Consider the following 18,489-nt stretch of genomic DNA (forward strand, 5'->3'; position numbering starts at 1 on the left):
TGTTTTGAATAGTTGCCATTGTTAAATATCTTGGTGAACGAAATTTGGCTTTTAGATGATCTAGTGAGCAGCTTTACAATGATAACAATGGTAATTTTCTTAGCTTGTGTTGAGATAATTGCAGAATTTGATTTGGTAATGCAAGACCACCTTAGGCGCATTCAAAACAATGAAATTAATTATCATTATCTCAGTCACAAAATTCAGAATGAGTTGATTTCTCTTTTGGCTTCCAATGTTACAAATACTATCTTAAAGATTATCAAAGAGGCCAAATATTTCTCCATTATCCTTGATTGTACCCCTGATGTGAGTCATGAAGAACAAATGACTTTGATAGTTCGATGTGTTAATATGTCTAAGAGGAAAACAAAAATTGAGGAGTACTTTCTTGGGTTTTTGAAGGTGGATGACACATCTGTTTTGGGGCTTTTTAATGTATTGCTTGAGTGTATGAAGTCATTTGGTCTTAATATTGGTGATATAAGGGGTCAAGGATATGACAACGGTTCAAATATGAAAGGAAAACACCAGGGGGTACAAAAAAGGTTGCTTGATATCAATCCAAGAGATTTGTATATGCTATGTGCTTGCCACAGTCTTAATCTCACTCTTTGTGACATGGCAAAATCATGTGTTAAAGCTATTTCATTTTTCGGTATTGTGCAACGAATATATGTATTATTTTCTGGTTCTACCAAAAGATGGAAAGTATTACTTGATCATGTTCCAAGTTTGACTGTGAAATCATTGAGCAATACCAGTTGGGAGAGTTGAATCAACAGTGTTAAAGCAATTAGATATCAAGCTTCTCATCTAAGGTCAGCTTTGTGAGTTACATCAAGCTTGTGATACCGAACCCAAGGACAAGAGTGATGCAAAAAATTTATTCGATGTTCTTGGTAGCTTTGAGTTTATACTTGGCATGGTTATTTGGTATGATATTTTATTTGCTGTAAATACTGTGAGCAAGAAGTTGCAATCATCATCCATATGCATCGAATCTGCCTTGCACCAAATTGAAGGTATGGTTCAATACTTTGACAAGTACAGAAATGAAGGGTATGCATCTAGTTTGAACATTGCCAAAGACCTTGCATCTGAAATGGGTGTTGAGCCATCGTTTCCAGTAAAACGTCGAGCTCTTAGGAAGAAACAATTTGATGAAATTGATTGCAATGAAGAAATACTGCAAGCCGAGAAGGCATTTGAAGTTAATTACTTTTTGGTCATGGTTGATATGGCAACAACTTCATTGAAAAATAGATTTGAAGAACTCCAAGTGTTTCAAGGTATATTCGGGTTTTTACTGAGTTCAAACGCCTTGAAGTCACTGAATAATATTGAACTAACAGATTGCTGCACTAAATTTGAAAAAACTTTCTATCTGCATGGTTCATCTGATGTGGAGTTAAATGATCTAATATCTGAATTAAGGGTTATGCAATTGACTTTGCCGGATAGAACAATGTCTGCTATGGAGGTTTTTGAATTTGTTAGAGAAGTGGGCTGCTATCCTAATGTTTCTATTGCTTATCGAATCTTATTTTTGGGTACCATATGCACCTCTTTGGGCTTCTATTGAATCCAGAGACGAGGAAGGGCGTAGCAAGCGTACCTGTGACTGTGGCATCGGCTGAAAGAAGCTTTTCAAAGTTGAAGTTATTGAAGAACTATTTGAGGTCAGTAATATCTCAAGAAAGGCTAACTGGTTTGGCGACCTTATGCATTGAGAAAATTTACTAGATGAGATTGATGTTGATATCATCATTAGTGACTTCGCTTCTGTAAATGTTAGAAGAAATTGTTTCGGATGATCTCCACAGGTAAAGTTATATTCACATGTAATTTTACTTTGTAAGCTTAGCTACATTCATTGTGCCTAACATGTATAATCATATTCTTATATTTGTTTTAGATTTATGATAAGCTGGCTTCTGTTTTCAAGTTGGGTGATGGAGTCGTGATTGCTAATCTTGGTGCTGATAAATACAGAGACTTGACTGAAAAGTATGTCTTTATTTTACTTTATCATATAGTCATATGTTTCATCTATATCTTATTTTCTCTGTTTATGTTATTGTGTACTAGGGTATGCTAGTTTTTCCATATGATACATACAACTGCTATTTATTTGATATAAAAAAATACCACTATTGCTTTGAGCCACTGTGGTACGTAAATATTTTAAAATTTATATTTAATATGGCCATATTTTTAATCTCGTCCTGGACCACCAAAATATCAGAACCGGCCCTGATCCCAGTGAAAAGACATGCACCTGATTTCTTGGATAAGTGATGACTACATCATATTGATTACATTGGGAAAAGATGGATGGTATGAACCACAAGACCCCACCGATGTTATGTAAACCAGAGTCAACAGCATGTAAATGGTGAACCCAAGGGTGTTCCCCATCACCATCACGTTAACCATATGCAAGAGAAGACGCATGAAACACCAATTACAAGAAGACACTCATTTGGCCACCCCTTACTAGACCAACCTGCTATATTTATTCCATGAACACCTAGCGATGATATGGCAAACAAATAAAGTAGCCCTGTGTTCGGATCTGGCAATACTATAACCAAGATTACAATTCATATATCCATGGCACAGCTCTCTACCTCTTTGATTGAATTTAGACAGACTGGGAGGACTACATGCTTCTATAATGGATAGCACCGCACCCCTCAACATGCTCTCTGAGTCAAGTCAGCAAAACCATTTTGTGCTCAAGCATGTGTGGTCCACCATTACGACGTCTTTGCATTCACTTCGAATTAGTGTTTAAAAAAGCGTTAGGCGGGTGGTCAGGTGGCGAACTAGCGCCTAGGCGGCAATTAGGCGCTAAGCGGGAGGGTTACGCCTAGCGCGTAGGCGGGCTAATTTTTTAAACAGTGCTTTGAATGGTGCCAAAAACTTACTGAATTCAAGCTGTCTAGAAAGTTGAACTGCACGAGCCTCAGTAACCTAGTTGTGACTTTGAAGTAAATTTAGCCAGTAGGTTTCTTCCTAGTATAAATGTCATCTGTAAATCAATTATTACAGCTAAGAAGCCTTGATCAGCTTAAACAGAGGTATGAAATCCTGCTAGACTACCAGAGCTGGTACCAGTTTTGCTCTTTCAAATTCTGAATACGCGAGAAGAACCTCTAGTTTACTCTAATTCGTGTTTTCTACTCCTAGACGATTTGTTGCCCTGCTATCGTTTCGACATCGGGTCAGAATTCAAAAGGCTCCATATTGTCTCTCCTTAACGCATAGGTTGCATCTACTCTTGCATCGTGAATAACGAACCACCATCCATAGAGCATGGATATACCTAGTGCAGTAGTTGTTCTATCCGCATAATGAAGGGCATAATATTTGTGCAATCTTAGAATTGCTGAAAGTCCCACACATAACGAACCAAACAAAATCTAGTACCATCCCATTCCCGTATCCATACACAAGTTCTAAACACCACCTTTGTGCCCTACGTATATCATCATGGCTAAATGTAGATAATCAATGTATAAATAGTAATTATAGTAAAATGCCCTCCCAGCATAAAGCCTGTGTTTTGGATCCCTTCAAACAGGCCATAGAGTACAAGCGCAATACCATGAACAAGAAATGAATGGAAGCATATGCCGTTTTTCACGTATCAAAGGAACTATGCAGATCTAAATAATGGACAGGGGGTTGTTCGCCTTTGCATTTGAGTAACATGTATGCTCCTTTGACCCAACAGAAAGGAGATTAAACTGAAATTAAAAAGAATGAAAAAAATGCAATGAACTTTTCACTAAGCTTGGACTGCAGGAAAACAAACGTGCTCAGTAAGTCATTCAAAGTACTTAATTGTAGTTAGCTGCAAGGTCCGCAACTGAGTGTTTGTACCGCTTGTTTTACACCAAGTACAACAGTTGTTACACATTCTTGCAGTACCAAAATTTAATGTACATGTAAGCAGCGGAAAGAATGAAAATCCACTGGCTCGATTTCATTGCTTTGAAGTAATCTATAACCTCACGGGGATACGAGAACAAAACTCACGCTTCTTGCAGCAACTTTAAATGGTGGGACAGAAGAGGCTAAAATTATATTAGAAAGGCCACAGCAAGGAACCTGAGCAGACAAACTCAACCAAACTTCATGGCCAGTATCTGCTACAAATAGAAGCACAACCACAACAATCTGTAAGCTTCTGGAATCCACGACCCTCCCCTGCAGGTCAGCCATGCTGAGAACATATATACACTTCTGATCAAGTCCATCTATGTTGAAACTTACTCCCAGGCAAATGCATCGTTATAGACACTCGAGAAAAGCAATTTGTCGTAACCTATCAGTAATTTCCCCAATTCATCTGAGCTTGTGGCTGCTGGTAAACACTGCCAGGTGCCCCCACTATTTCAACAGATCCAGTCATGGTATGTGATGGCTGGAGAAGTGGATGAACAGCAGCTCCTGTCATAGTTTGTGCCGGGTGGTAGATCCCTCCAAAAGGACCATGGCCAACTTGAGGCGCAAATGTTACCTGCCCCTGAGGGAGACCGTAGAAGGAATTGACCTGGAGACCAGAAATATCACGTCCAGGTGCTGGAACCCATAGGGTGGAGCCTTCGGCCTGGTTAACAATTAGCAGACATTAAGTAAAAAATGACAGCACAGGTACAGGTACACAGGTTTATAAAAGAGAAAACAAAGCTGTATGATCATAAGATTGCCATACACAGATTGGTAAAGTAGCAGACCAGTTCGGGAAAATCGGTAACTAGCAAGCTAGGTGCGCAAAACGCAAAATGCAAATGAAACAAGCACTGCAGACACACAAAATGGATCAATTATGTATACCACTAAGTGGTCCCATGTATATATTAACCTTGGAAGTTCAAAGGGTGAACTGGGTTGTGAAGCGGATAAATATGATTAATGCCAAGTGGATTTTCCCTTTGTTTTTTTTACATTGCCCTTTATTAAGAAGATCCACAGAATCAGGTAAAATCCCACTGCAACCACTGAAAGCCCTAACAATGATAAACTCTACATCTTCCTATTTTCAAAGTTCACTAGTCCAGCAAGCCCTAACAATGATAAGCGCCGTAATTATTACATGCAGCTTCTTATTTGTAATGTTCTGTACATTTATTCAAATATTTCTTATGCTTCTTAGTTGTTTTAGCCCAAAATGTTATTACCACAATAGCAGAACTATTGTTGTGGCATAACATGCACCACAGCACTGTATAGATACAGCCAGTTTCAGATTGGTTTTTGTCTAGAGTCCAGTTTTGCCAGGGGGATTGGTACTAGAAAAAAATAATCGCCAAGCTGGATGGTAGGGGATCTCACCCCTACCGGAAGAGAATCCTATGGGACCTGGTCTAATTTCCCATCAAGCTGGATCCCTCTCCATCTGTTGACACCTGGGATAACAAATCTTAAAGCATTGAACCACCGATATCCTTTTCTCCCACCTCCCATTCCCTTCTCTCTTCCGCTCCGAGTTCGCACAACAGAACCGCTGCCCACGCTTGCAGCGGCCACGACTTCCTGCTCGTTGCCACGGCGGGCCTTGAGGGCTAGACAGGAAAAACATTCAGTATGACTGTGCTCCAATCTGATTTGCCACGGTCATCAATGAAATCATTAATGTCACACCTTACATCTCTCGATCTCTCAGATGGTTGAGGGATTTTTTACAGATTACTAGCTTCGAAGCACCTAAGATGCATGCAAGAAAAACTGATGAATCGATTCCCAAGATCAAATCAACTCCAAGCATCTGCATCCTCAACACCGGGTCTTAATTGTTGCTGTCATTTGAAGGGGTGTGTGCTGGAGAGTGGAGAGAGGTAGCCGCTGCGCATAGCGCAGCTTACTAATAGAGGAGACAACCCGTTTATGGCGTTGTGCACAGTGACAAGAAGTCTTATAGGCAGCGATCGCATGTGTTCGCTTGTTCAGCGGCAGGGATTATGGTCGACTAGGCCATGGGAAGGCAATGGGGAGGAGAGAGATTAGGATATTGATTGATTAATGCTTTCAGATTTTTTTTATGCCACGTGTCAATGTATGGAGAGGGTCTAGTTTGATGAGAAAATAGACCAGGTCCCATAAGATTTTCCTCCCACCCTACCACCTAATGCACTCAACAGTGATGTCCTTAATTTCAAATTCGAGGCCTATAAATTTATTTTTCCAGAATGCGTCATAATAAAATTTAATCATGAAACAGCATTAATAGTTTTTGTCCTTATCACTGAATCACCTCATTTCAAAGCTCTCAGCAAAATAAATTTAATCATGAAAGTTCTAAAATTCTTGAACAAGTATATTTCAAATATATTAAATAATGATGCCTTAAGGCAGCATGCCTTTTCTTATATATAAACAAAAGTAAAAATACCTGGTGCCCAGCGATATAGATGCTGTTTTCCTTGAACTGAGATGAAGTAAAATCATCATTTGCAGGATTTCCAGAAGAAACGTTTGTGTTATTAGTGTAGACTGATGGACTAGAACCATATGTTCCATAGGCACCAGAATTTCCAACAGATGCCTGGCTCCCAGTGTTAACACCAGGCTTGTATGAAGGAATTGAGTATTTAACAGGTGGCAGAACTCCTGTACTTCCAGGAGCTGGGTACATGGCCCCAGTTGAAGGTGGCTGAGGAAATGTTGTGTTGCCCAAAAATGGGTGAAGAGTAGGGGGTGGAATAAAAAATGGTGAAATGTATTGATTATATGGGACATAATTTGTTGGAAAATGTGGTAGATGAACACCCAAAGACTGATGAAATAGAGGAACATACTGTTGAGGGATAGCAACTGAAGTTGGTATAACTCCAGCAGCTGCGGTAGCAACCGAAGCAGGAACAGATGAAGCAAGCAGCAGTGAATTATTTCCCTGTAATAATTAACACAGATAAATAAATAAATAGGGAAGGATAATATTCTCCTGATACACTAGATATGAACTTGGTCCAACAGAAAATTGATAACCATGCGAGTCCTAGCCAACAAAGCAATGAATATTATAAAAGTCAAAAAGACCAGACATTTTCTCAACAGCCAACATTGACGATTGACACATAACAGTTTTATGACAGCATGATATTTGAATGAAGAAAGATCAGGTGATTGCAAATAAGTGTAATCCACCAGACAAACGTTGACCAGTAACCCAGAGTAATTTTGAATATTTGAAAGTCTGTGCTTGTAACAATTGTGCTAAACTTGCAGCAATCTTAATTGGTCTTGTGATGGCATGCTGAAAACTGTAATTAATGTTATTAAGAATAGGCTAAGTTTCTAACACCACCAGACCTAGACAAAACAATGACTTGGTTGTGATGCAGAGTTGAGTACTTGAGATGCAAACCTCTTGATCCTGACCAGTTTGAGTAGGAAGGACTGGAATATTCCTGTACTTGCCAGCAGCTTCAGCAGCAAGATATGGGGACAGCCGTTCATCAGCATCAGTTGTAGGTTGATACGATTGCATATAATAACTTGTAGATAAATCAATTGGCTTTTGTACCTGTACACAATTTTACAGTGCTGTAAATCAGAGCATTTGTGCAGATAAACTATAATGTCACCTCTTTGCTATAAGCACCAATAGGTATGTTTGGTTGACACCCTTAAGTTATTAAGGTGTAATGTGTCACTGGGAAGTGTTGCAGGCCACCTTTCTGGCATCTAAACCAAACGCCACAAGTTAAGAAGCTTTTGGCTGCATTTTTCTGTGGAAATTGATTCCTGAACGTAAAGTCTTGTGATAGTTTTTCCAATCATAATGTAGTTTTCTGAAATTTACTCTTTTGTGATATTACTGAGTGTAAAATAATATAACTGCTACACTTTGATGCTATCAAGATGGTACTATCAAAACATTTTTTCCCGTTAAATGAAAGCCAAATAAAAGTTCAGCTGCATCTAGTGCAAGGGTAGCACCACATGCCTGAGATTCAGACTTTTCTATTACCATAATCTGATTCGCATGTGATCCTGGTGCCAATTCCAATGTCGAGTAAGGCGGCGCAGTATGAACTACTGCAGATTGGGAAACCCCGGAAGTAGCTGGATCATCCCTATGATGGTCAATAGAGAAACTCTCCACTGCCGAGGCTGAATATTTTTCTAGATTTGAAGAAGGTAGTTGTTGCTCAGGAACCGGGTCAGCTTCCTCTTTCACGGCAGAGGATGAATTTTGATCTCTGCATTTCGATAAGAAATAAAAAAATTCTAAGAACAAATACTGTTGAAAAGTATCACAAACTTTATAACTGTATGATTTACATAGAACAAAGCTTATGTCTAACATCAGAACAACATTTTTGGATATCAAACACACCCTGGTAGGTGGAATCGCACTACGACGACCTATTCATGTGAGTGCGTTCAATGCTTTGAGTGCTCATGGTGGTGCATGTTTCTATGCGTGTGATGGGGGCACACTTGTGTGTGGTGTGCGTATGGTGCGCGTGTGTAGTGGTGTGTGCATCTTCTTTTTAATCGCAAAAAAAAATGAGTACACATAATTACATGTAAATCCACGCATCACTCTAGATTATGTAATAAACTAAAACTACAAGAAAACATCGAGAATCCTACAAAACATATGTATGCTAGAACAACAATACAGCTTTGCAAAGAAAATTAACATGGGTACAGTATCTGAGACAATGTAGTATACTGGAAACAAGTAGCATAATTTTTTTTGACGATAAAGTTTATATGACCGACCCAAGTATAGTATCAAGGCAGCAGAGATAGATATGCCTACTAAATACCAAAACATCGCTATGCAGAAAAAAAAAATCCTTTTGGATCATGGTTAAGGATTGAATATACTAGTACTAATACACGAACCAATGCAATCTAATATTCTTGAACTTCCACAGCATGCATTGGACAAGGAATGAAATGCAACCAGGTAGACGTTAAGTACCCATGAGGGAGTGCCATGTTTGTGCACGTAAAAAAAAAAGCTAAAAATGTGTCCATGGTCTTCACACATCACTATCGCAAAATAAGGTAGGTAGATTTTTTGGAAATGAGTAGATTTAAATCAGTGGTTAACTCCTCACGAACTAAACTGAACGGTAGCGCTAAATGAACCAAGTCACAAGCAAGCATTCTTGAAATATAGCAGCAACTAGTGATTATAATAGCTTACTGTAGTACTTTATAAATCAATCATCAAACTAGAAGAAATGAGATAAAGCTGATCCTAATGCTGTCAAAAATTACCCAATAACAGCTTAATAGTATGACATGTAAATACAGGTCTGAGAATAGTTACGAGAAAAGAAGTTAAAACTGACCTTGGGATAGATTGAGGCTCATCACCAATGCCATACAATTCCTGAGATGAATCATATTCAGGTAGAGAAGAGCTCTTTGCGCATTCAGGATCTGAAGAGCCCATAGTCTGCTGAAAACTGGTGTTGAAGCTTCCAAAACTAAGACCATATTTTTCTGACTCGGAAACCTGAAGGTGATCTGGAATTATCACATGTTGCTTATCTGATAATTGCAGATCATTGAAGATTTTGTCCACCTTCAGTAGATCTTCCTTACTAACTGAATTTGATATTGAAGCAGATTGGGGAACAGTGTCAGCAGCCAAAGGTACATCATCAGGTATGATAACATTTTCAGTTGCTTGGGAAGCAGTTGTGCTTGTTGGTTTTGGTTTCCATTCTTTATTTGGCATAACTAGATGACAGATGTTTCAAATGATCATCAATAAAAAACGACAAGGCATTCAGAAAAATAGAAGGCAGCATAAAAACTAAGATGTTTAATTCAATAAAAATTTAACAATCATGATTTTCCAGACACAAAAAATCAAATAGCAATTGTATACCTCACTCAGCAAGTTGTACAACAGATACCACAGCAAGCAAGGTTTCAAAAACTAGTACTAGCCAGAGCCCAGATGTACGGTCAAGGACAACCAGGTTGCATGGAGCTCAGGGGTTAAATTGTATAAATTCCTGGCAAGTTTCCTTTTACCAGTCTGTCAGGATTTCATGCAAACCAGACAAAAATCAGTACCAGCTTAACAATGTTTTGATCCTGAACTGTATCGAGATGGGGTACTACAGCAAGTACTTTCTGACTAAAAGATTATACCATTTTGCTCCAAATGCTCAAAAGTAAGGGCAAGAACATTAAAAAAAATAAAGTTACGCCCAACATTATCAACATGCTGCTCACAGATCAACAAAAAGACAAACTTAGGGAAACACCAGGTTAAACTATTATATACTAGTTAGGTATAAAATATACATCATTTTAAAACATTTGTTACTTGACACATTCAGTCCAAATTCAAGAGTACTTTAAAACAAAGAGTATGGCCACTTGATATCCCTAAGCTAGAAGGAACCACTCACCAAGCACAATCAAGCATAGTATTACTAGTTTTACATGCAGAGGAACAAAAGGACACTTCATGACTTCAATACGGACAACATGATCCAATAAGGTCCGGAATATGGTAAATACCTTTTTGGGATCCCGATGACTGTTGTGAATTATTACTATAGCTAGAAGATGGTCTACTACCAGAAGACCGTCCAAATGATGATGAGCCAGATTGTTGGGAGGAGCCTAACAGTATAAAAAACAGTTAGTACCAAATATCTAAACATTCGCTTAAACTACAGAGAAACACTCCGACTGAATTCTAGCATACCTTTACTGTCTGCTGGTAAATCACGCCCCACCTTATGTTCTACTGACGTCTTCTTGCTTCCAATAGCTTGTCTGGGAGCACCAACATCACCAAGGTTGTGAGAATCTGGGGAAGGCACAAGCACAGGATCTGACATTGATGCTGATTGCAGTGCATTTGGACCTGCAACAGTGATTGCGCCCTCAGACGGAAGACTGCCTTTCAAATCAACAAAGGCTGTTGGACCAGACTTTATCGCATCGCCAACAGCACTAGAATTTGTCACCACGACAGCAGCAGGATCAACCGGTTGAGATGGGCCGTTGGAAAGACCACTTGACGAACTGTCATTGGAGCAATAAAGTTAGAAAGTTCAGTTGTATTTACTCATGAGGTAAGCGTGAAGGCAGATTCAAAATCTACATTTATAAATTGATCACTGCATTAAAAAGGAGGAAATCACCAAAGTAATATGTGGCAATGTCACACAAAAGTGGATCCTGCTGTGTAACTATCCGACACAAAAAAAAATGCCTTTCAGTAAAAAAGTGTAAGCATGAACTGATAATGGAAATCATGAACAGTGATTCCCTCTTTTTGAGATGAAACAATTTTGCTAACTAGCAAATTCTGTTTATATGACAATGGAGTTCAGTAAAAATACAGCTTGAAAACAATCGGCCATAAATTTTATTGTTGCCAATAAGAATCTAAAAACAGACAATTTGAAGAGAACGTGCCTTTGCAGATTCATTAAAATAAATCAGTAACATACCAACCACAAGGCTCAACAAACGTAAACAAGTTACAACAAAAAACACAAGCACTTTCTGCAAAATTGTTAATCTACAGTCAACACAAGGAGATGCAGAATCAGGAGTTGGGTCAAATAACACTTTTATGGAAAGTTCATATTATAAAACAAGAAAACACTTTACTCCTTGACTTATCCCAGATCAATCGTTGCCTTGCTTCCTTTACAAAAGTAAAACTTTCTCAGGCCATCACAGCTACATTAAAACCACTATATAAAAGGATCAACTAATAACCATTTCAAACATAGAGCTCCAGCACACACCAAGTTACATACATGTGAAATAAGTCCATCTGATAATTATTTTATAAAATTTCAGCTACCAATCCTCACTGGCTCAAATTAAGACCTATATAACATATATGTAGCTTGAAAGAAAGGGCCCGTAAGACAGTTTTTGGTAGTAAAGAGGCTTAATTGAACAAATCCAGATACTAGAGGGGCTCAGAGCAACAAAATGAGATTTAAAGGACTTGATTGCATTGCACTAAAGTAAATAGTTCGGTGGTTCAAATTAATAAAACTAAAATCAGACAACTTGATTGCACAATCTGAAATAGTTTAGGGACTTATTACTTATAGACATAAAAGAACTGAAAAGGAATTTGATAAAGACAGACTTCATAACAAAGTCCACTCCAGAAAAAATATGGATACCTTGGTATGGAAGTAGAAGTTTTGTCGTCCATATTTGTATTGATGGTTGGAGTAGAACCACTGCCTTTCTCCATGATCTCATTTATTATATTCTCCTTTCCAGAAATAGCAATTCTTCCAGCAGGATCTTCAATGGCATAAAATTACGAACATTATAATAGATAAGCTATTGATTTTGTATCATTTAACAGGGAAAAAGTGTTTATGAGTTTACTATATGACTATGTCATGTCAGAAGAAGAATTAACATGGATGATCAGGTACGAATGTTTTGGAAGATCGTTTGTCAAAAGGTTTGTACCCAAAGCAGCTCTAAATTGTAATCGGTATTTTTCCACATCAACATATGCACATTTGACCATAGAAATTTCCCAAAAATGAACATGGAATATTCGAAGTGTAATAAGGTAGCATGTAGTCTATGTAAAAACAAAACTAATGCCTTTTGAATTAAATACAATGCTTTTTCTAAGATTCTTAGCCAGGAGAATGGTCTAAAAATACCATTAGAGCTGGCCAAATTGCGTGAAGAATTGTTCCCTCGACCAATCTTTCCACCTTGTCCCTGAACGACAGGTCTCCACCGAGGATCCAATAGTTTTTTGCTACCCTGTGGGCAGAATTAAAATTGATGCTGGAATCAATTTAATACATGATAGTACCTTGCAACCACAAGATAGTCAATGATTTGGCTGAGATTGCATGACAATTTCATAATACTGCAGATTTTGACAAACTGAATCAAAGAATGTTACATTATCCATGTTTCTGTACTACGTGATGTAAATAGGAGTGAGCCAGCTCGACATGTACTAATATGCACCTTGGCTATGTGTTTAGAATGAGATTACTGTGATAGCCATGTTGAAGCCTACTCTAAATCAGTACTGCCTTCGTTCATAATTGTGATACATGCTTGTCAATGTTTAACTATTTTTTCAGATTTGACTATCAAATTTTCTAAAATAGTAATCAGAATAACTTGTGCTATAGTGATTACTGAAGCCAAATCTATGGATATTGATACCATGTGCTGATGTGCATGATTTGGATACTTCAAAATATATTGACTGCAAAATTTGAAACAAAAAGTCGAACATTGATAATTATTTACTAATGTACGACTACTTAAGCCTGGGTGTTGTTTTCAGTTATATTTTAGCAAATAAGCCTTCAAATATGATATAACTAGCACTGTTCTTAAGGCGGTAAGGCGAGGTGTGGCAACTCACTCCCATCATACCACCTAGGTGTTTATGGCGGACACCGAAGCGACACATAGGGGCTCAGCGGAAAATATAGAAGAGAAAAGGGAAAAAGAAAAGAGATGAGCCAGCTTAGGGGCTCAGCCCACTCAACCATGCCAGCCCATCTCAACCACCACACCCATCTCCCCCTCCCATGCCCTGGTCGCATCTATCTTTATTAGTTCATGTGGTCTTTTAGGGTATGCCTCAGGAGATGCATCTTTAGATTGTCAGGGTTGTAAGCTTGGTAAACAGATTCAGCTTCCTTATCCTCATAGTGAGTCAGTGTCTTAACATCCTTTTGATATTGTTCATTTAGATGTATGGGATCCGGCTCCCTTAGTTTCGAAAAGGGTTGTAGTTACTATATTATCTGCATAGATGATTTCTCTCGCCGCACTTGGACTTATTTCATGTCTTCTCGTAGCGAGATGTTATCTCCATTTAGCCACCCCCTTGCCTCCATGCTGCCACCCCCTTCCTCCGCCCTCCTTGTCAAAGGCGAGGGCAACGACTTGCACCAGAGGGCACCTTACCGCCTAGGTGACGCCTTAAGAACAATGATAACTAGAATGCAGCATCTACTGCCTAGGGACTGAATCAGCATACCCCCACTACATTGAAACAGGTACATATTTCTAGCAATAATGCTTCTGAGCATAAGCACCAGAATAAGGGACACTTGAGGTTGCTGTGTTGTGCTTATTTCTCAAACTGCAAGCAGTTGCCATAAATCAAGCAACATGTTTGGCAAATCATGTCATAGTTAACGAATTATTTCAGCAAACTGCTGATCCTTCTTATTTTCTTTTCGAGCATAGCAGTAACCCCGTTTGCATGAGAGAAAACAGCTAACCAAACACCAATCTATCTGAAAGTGGCAATGCTAAACAGAGCCTAAGTCATCTCGAAATAACATGATTCAACCACAAAAAAGCATTTTGACACAAATTTTCGAAAATAATTATAAGAAAAGAGAATGATGGACCGAATGTCGTTGTTAAACCTAGCCTCGAACAAGAAGATAATTCATTCTGATCAACATTTTAAGCTTTGCCAACATGCAAAGAACTGGTGACTAGTGATGGAATCATACTTTGAAAGAGAAAGGAACAGAGATAGATGGAACGATCACCCTACCTCCTTTTTCTTGTCACGCTTCCTTTTCACCTCATGGAAGGTATCTGAAATTTAAAAAAGACATACTAAGTTTTGTAGAGAAGCACAGGTTACATTCATTAATAAAGTATGCAAAAAAATATAGAAACAAAAATAAGGCACAAAACAAAGCACAAGGATAGACCGACACTCTATACCATAGCCATTGATTCCACATACCCCAATATAACTGTGAAAAATTATGGCCATCGCATAGTAACATGCCAAACTTATATTCAGACTTTGAAAGGTCCAAACATTTTAAACAATAGAGGAGTAAACGAAAAAACTGGGCTCAAGTCACTAATATGTGCATGATGTATGCATGTCCAAAGGAAAAAACAAGACATCGACGAAGTAAAGGTCAGTTTTGTGTTACTATGTGGTGGAATCCTATCAACTATGAAGAATCTTACTAATTTTAGTATCATATCATAACTATGGTTCTTGAAAAGACTTGTTCACCTAATCTGCATAACAAAGCCTAACCATTTCTTAGGGGCTGAGTGGTTCATGGCCATACAAATAAAGCCACAACCTTACATTTTCTGAATTTCCCTCACTTCTAGTTTATCGGATCACCAGAGAGTGCGAGAGAAAGACACTTGTTTCTAACTTATGCATTATTTGCAATAAAATAGCAGGGCTATCCTCCCAAGACAACTTCAGTGCATGGTATATTTGACAGAAATTAATTTTGTGGTGAGGCAAAACGTAAAGCTTGGTTGGGCGCACTTCATGACAAAGCAGCTATTCACAAGATGTTGGTCCGTAAAAAAAGAGTTAGAGAAAAACAAGCGCGCAAAAAACTGTTAATTATGTGATAATTGACACACCCGTTCAATTGAATTGCATGTTCTCACAATCCTATTCCTCGTTGCGGCCACAGAACATTGCATGAGCCAAATAAAATAGTATATAACACTAACAGTACAACCGACCAAAATATAATGAACAAATGGCTGACCCATCAAAGGATGGTGCTGCACAAATGCATAAACTGGTGGGGAATGGAGATAATAGTTGTTAGGGCGTCGCCATATCGTTGCTATATCGGCGTGGCGAAAATCCGAGTCTCACCACGGCGCAAGCGCGTATGGCGTCCGCCATATCGGCGTGGTGTCCCCGTGGCGCTGCTACGGCGTCCTGTGGCGACAAGTTTTGTATGGCAGGCGCCATACCTCTTCGTTAGAGGTGATGAGGAGGGGGACCAAGCTTGAGTGGGCCGCAGGCCGCATTAGTGTTTCCCTGACCGCTTGAATCCTAGCTCAAGTCAATGAGTAGCAGGTCGCCTTCGCCGTCGCCACCGCCGAGACCGAGAGGCATCCGCCGCCCATGCTCCACGCCATCCGCCTGCCTGTTCTCCTCGTTGTCCACTTGCGCTCCCGCCTGCGCTACCGCCACTGAGATCCGGCCTCCATCGAGTACGCGAAGTCCCCCAGTGACGGTGCGTCCGCTTGCAGCCTCCGCCGCAACAACGCAAGCCGCCCTGCTGAGGGAGCGGCTCCCGCAGATGAGTACGAGCTCGGGCCAGGGAGGTCGTGAGGTGGCAGCAGTTGTGCATGGCCTATACTTATAGGGAATTACAGTGTGGGGTCTCTTTGTAGAAAGATGTGAGGATCGACAAATAGCGGGATTAGGATGTTAATTTGCAATTAAGGAGATGGTGATAGTAGAATATTTCATGTGTGTATGGTGTCGCCACACCATGTGTCATAAGCGATATAAAGGTGTGAAGGTGGTGGGTCGCCACATCTTGCCACTCTGCCGTAATAACTATGATGGAGATGCCGCGGGAAGCTCGCATATTTAGATATTTGCCTAGTTTCTAGATGTCACAAGGTAAGTTTGATTTGCAACCAGAATTAGGATTGGTCGTAATAATATGAGGAAAAGCTATGGCCTAAACCCCATTTATTCGTAGGATACTGGTGTGGGATTGAATGTTAATCAAAATATTTTTCCGTTGGCAATGCGATGTCCAGCACTATTTTATGCAAAGTGGAGTTTATAAAAAATTAATCAATATAGCCCACATTTGCTCTGAAGAACAAAAATTGCATGGCCCAAAGTGGGATGATATAGCTCAATTCTAGTTCCAATACTTCAAGAGTAGACACAACAAGCCTCCAATATACTTTAAGTAGATAACCATAAGCAGAGTTCACATGGACATTTTACTTCGGCAAATACCAATCTACAAGCATATCTAATGGTTCAAACATGCGTCAACATGCACATATAGCTTTGTATACTTGTAGACCCAATCTAAATGTGGATACCGAAGATACTAGTTGAATGCCGCTTTGCTAAAGACGTCATATATCCTAGGACATTGAGCTATACTTGTTGGATTCAACCTGCACCAAGACATTGCAACGTTGCATAGCCTAGTTGAGCTCGGCCACGGAACGCACCTCGCTTCAAACTTTTTGCTAGTCATGCATCTCATCTCTAGCTCAACTTTGACGTGTGCTTCCGGTGCCGCGTTCAACCCACACATTAGGCCTCCCCTCATGCCACTTTTGATGTGACAACTAAGCACACTAAGAGGATGATGACAAGGGGGCAATGAGGAGCCAAGGAAAAACTTGTGAGAGGGGAAGATTGCTGGGGTAAGATTAAAGTGTGTTAGAGAAGGGTGAAAGAACCAACAACAACAACTCAAACTTTCATAGTAGCAATATACCACAAATACCAACAAATAGCATGCAGAACAATTCCATTATAAAATTTATTCACTAAAAAACTAGCATGGACCACAGATAATTTTAAACCCTGAAGACACCGACACAGCAGAAACTACAGAGCCACTGAGGGCGATGCAAAAAAGAATTTTTGCATATATATGCCACTGTGAAGTTGCCGCTTTATAGATATTCCACTACAAAGTTTCTTTTTAGATAAATGCCGCAAAGTTCCTTCTTAGAGAACTGCCGCTGCAGAGTGGTTTGACATATGCCATTACGAAAACAAGAACACCTCCCACCTCGATTCACACCAACAGAATAATGGCGCACAGACACTGCCCAAACCGCCTACTGGATTCCACAAACCCTACAATGACACCCCCACAGTCACACAACCCTCTCTGTACCCTTGGGGCAGCCGAATCGAGCCAAGCATAGAGCGAATCGAGCGGCACGCCGTGGAAGCAACCTCGCACGCTCCCCACCCCCCAGTCGGACCAGGGAACTAGATCAAGCTACCGAATCTAGAGAGGAAGGGGAGAGCGAGAGGGAGGGGGGCAGGGGAGCGGACCTTGGAGGAGGAGCCTCTGGGCGGACTCGTTGGGATCCATGTTGCACTCGCGGAGCATGGCGTAGACATCCTCGTCGCTGTGGCCGCCGGCAATCTCCTTGATGTCCGCGACCGTGCGCCGCGCCCCAGCCGGGATCGAAACCCTACCGCCCGCTGCCATCTCCCCCGCCGCCGCCGCCGCCTCGTCCTCCGCCTCCGCGAATCCTCGCCCCTAGCTTCCACGCCCTCACGCGCGCGCGGTCGTGCGTATCGCGAGCGAGAGAGAGAGAGATTTGCGAGGAAACGGGTCTGGAAGCGGGCAAGGGGAAGGGAAACGAGGGGTGGCTGGGTGAGAGTGGGGGAGAGAAAGAGGGAGCAGTGGGAGAGAGATTTGTGGGGGGTTTTGATTCGAGGGGAACAGGGGGTGAGGTAGAGGCGGAAAAAGGAAAGGGAAGAAGGAAGGAGGAAATTAGGGCTGTTAGAAAAAGTTTAAATCCAGTGAGTTATTCGAATTTGATTTATTATAGGTTTGATTCAAGCTTAGTTTGACAATTTAAGTTCAAGTCTAGCTATAATCTTGCGAGTTTGTTGATCTCAAGCTCAAATAGCTCGAGCTCGAATAGCTCGACTAACTTCACCTGCTTTCCATCAAGTCAAAGTCGGTGTCTATTCACTTTAGCTAAGTTCAT

At 40.2% G+C, this 18,489-nt stretch overlaps 1 protein-coding gene across 3 annotated transcripts; it reads right to left on the reverse strand.

The window, feature by feature from the left end:
• Positions 1 to 3,808: 3,808 nt before the first annotated feature.
• Positions 3,809 to 18,215, reverse strand: LOC133895296 (GBF-interacting protein 1-like). Of its 3 annotated transcripts, none has more exons than XM_062335517.1 (11): positions 17,822 to 18,215; positions 14,543 to 14,586; positions 12,660 to 12,765; positions 12,156 to 12,282; positions 10,706 to 11,028; positions 10,516 to 10,620; positions 9,327 to 9,585; positions 7,985 to 8,216; positions 7,379 to 7,537; positions 6,404 to 6,904; positions 3,809 to 4,621 (listed from the first exon to the last, which is right to left on the reverse strand). In XM_062335517.1, exons 1-11 carry the CDS (start codon positions 17,979 to 17,981, stop codon positions 4,340 to 4,342), a joined length of 2,298 nt encoding a protein of 765 aa, XP_062191501.1. In that variant the 5' UTR covers positions 17,982 to 18,215; the 3' UTR covers positions 3,809 to 4,339. The 3 variants fall into 3 exon arrangements, with proteins under 3 accessions (XP_062191501.1, XP_062191500.1, XP_062191502.1); XM_062335516.1 differs by having other exon boundaries at positions 9,327 to 9,720; XM_062335518.1 differs by having other exon boundaries at positions 9,327 to 9,720; positions 12,660 to 12,817; positions 17,822 to 17,885.
• Positions 18,216 to 18,489: the final 274 nt, after the last annotated feature.

The sequence above is a fragment of the Phragmites australis genome, chromosome 16 (assembly GCF_958298935.1).
Source record: "Phragmites australis chromosome 16, lpPhrAust1.1, whole genome shotgun sequence".
Classification (NCBI taxonomy): Eukaryota; Viridiplantae; Streptophyta; class Magnoliopsida; order Poales; family Poaceae; genus Phragmites; species Phragmites australis.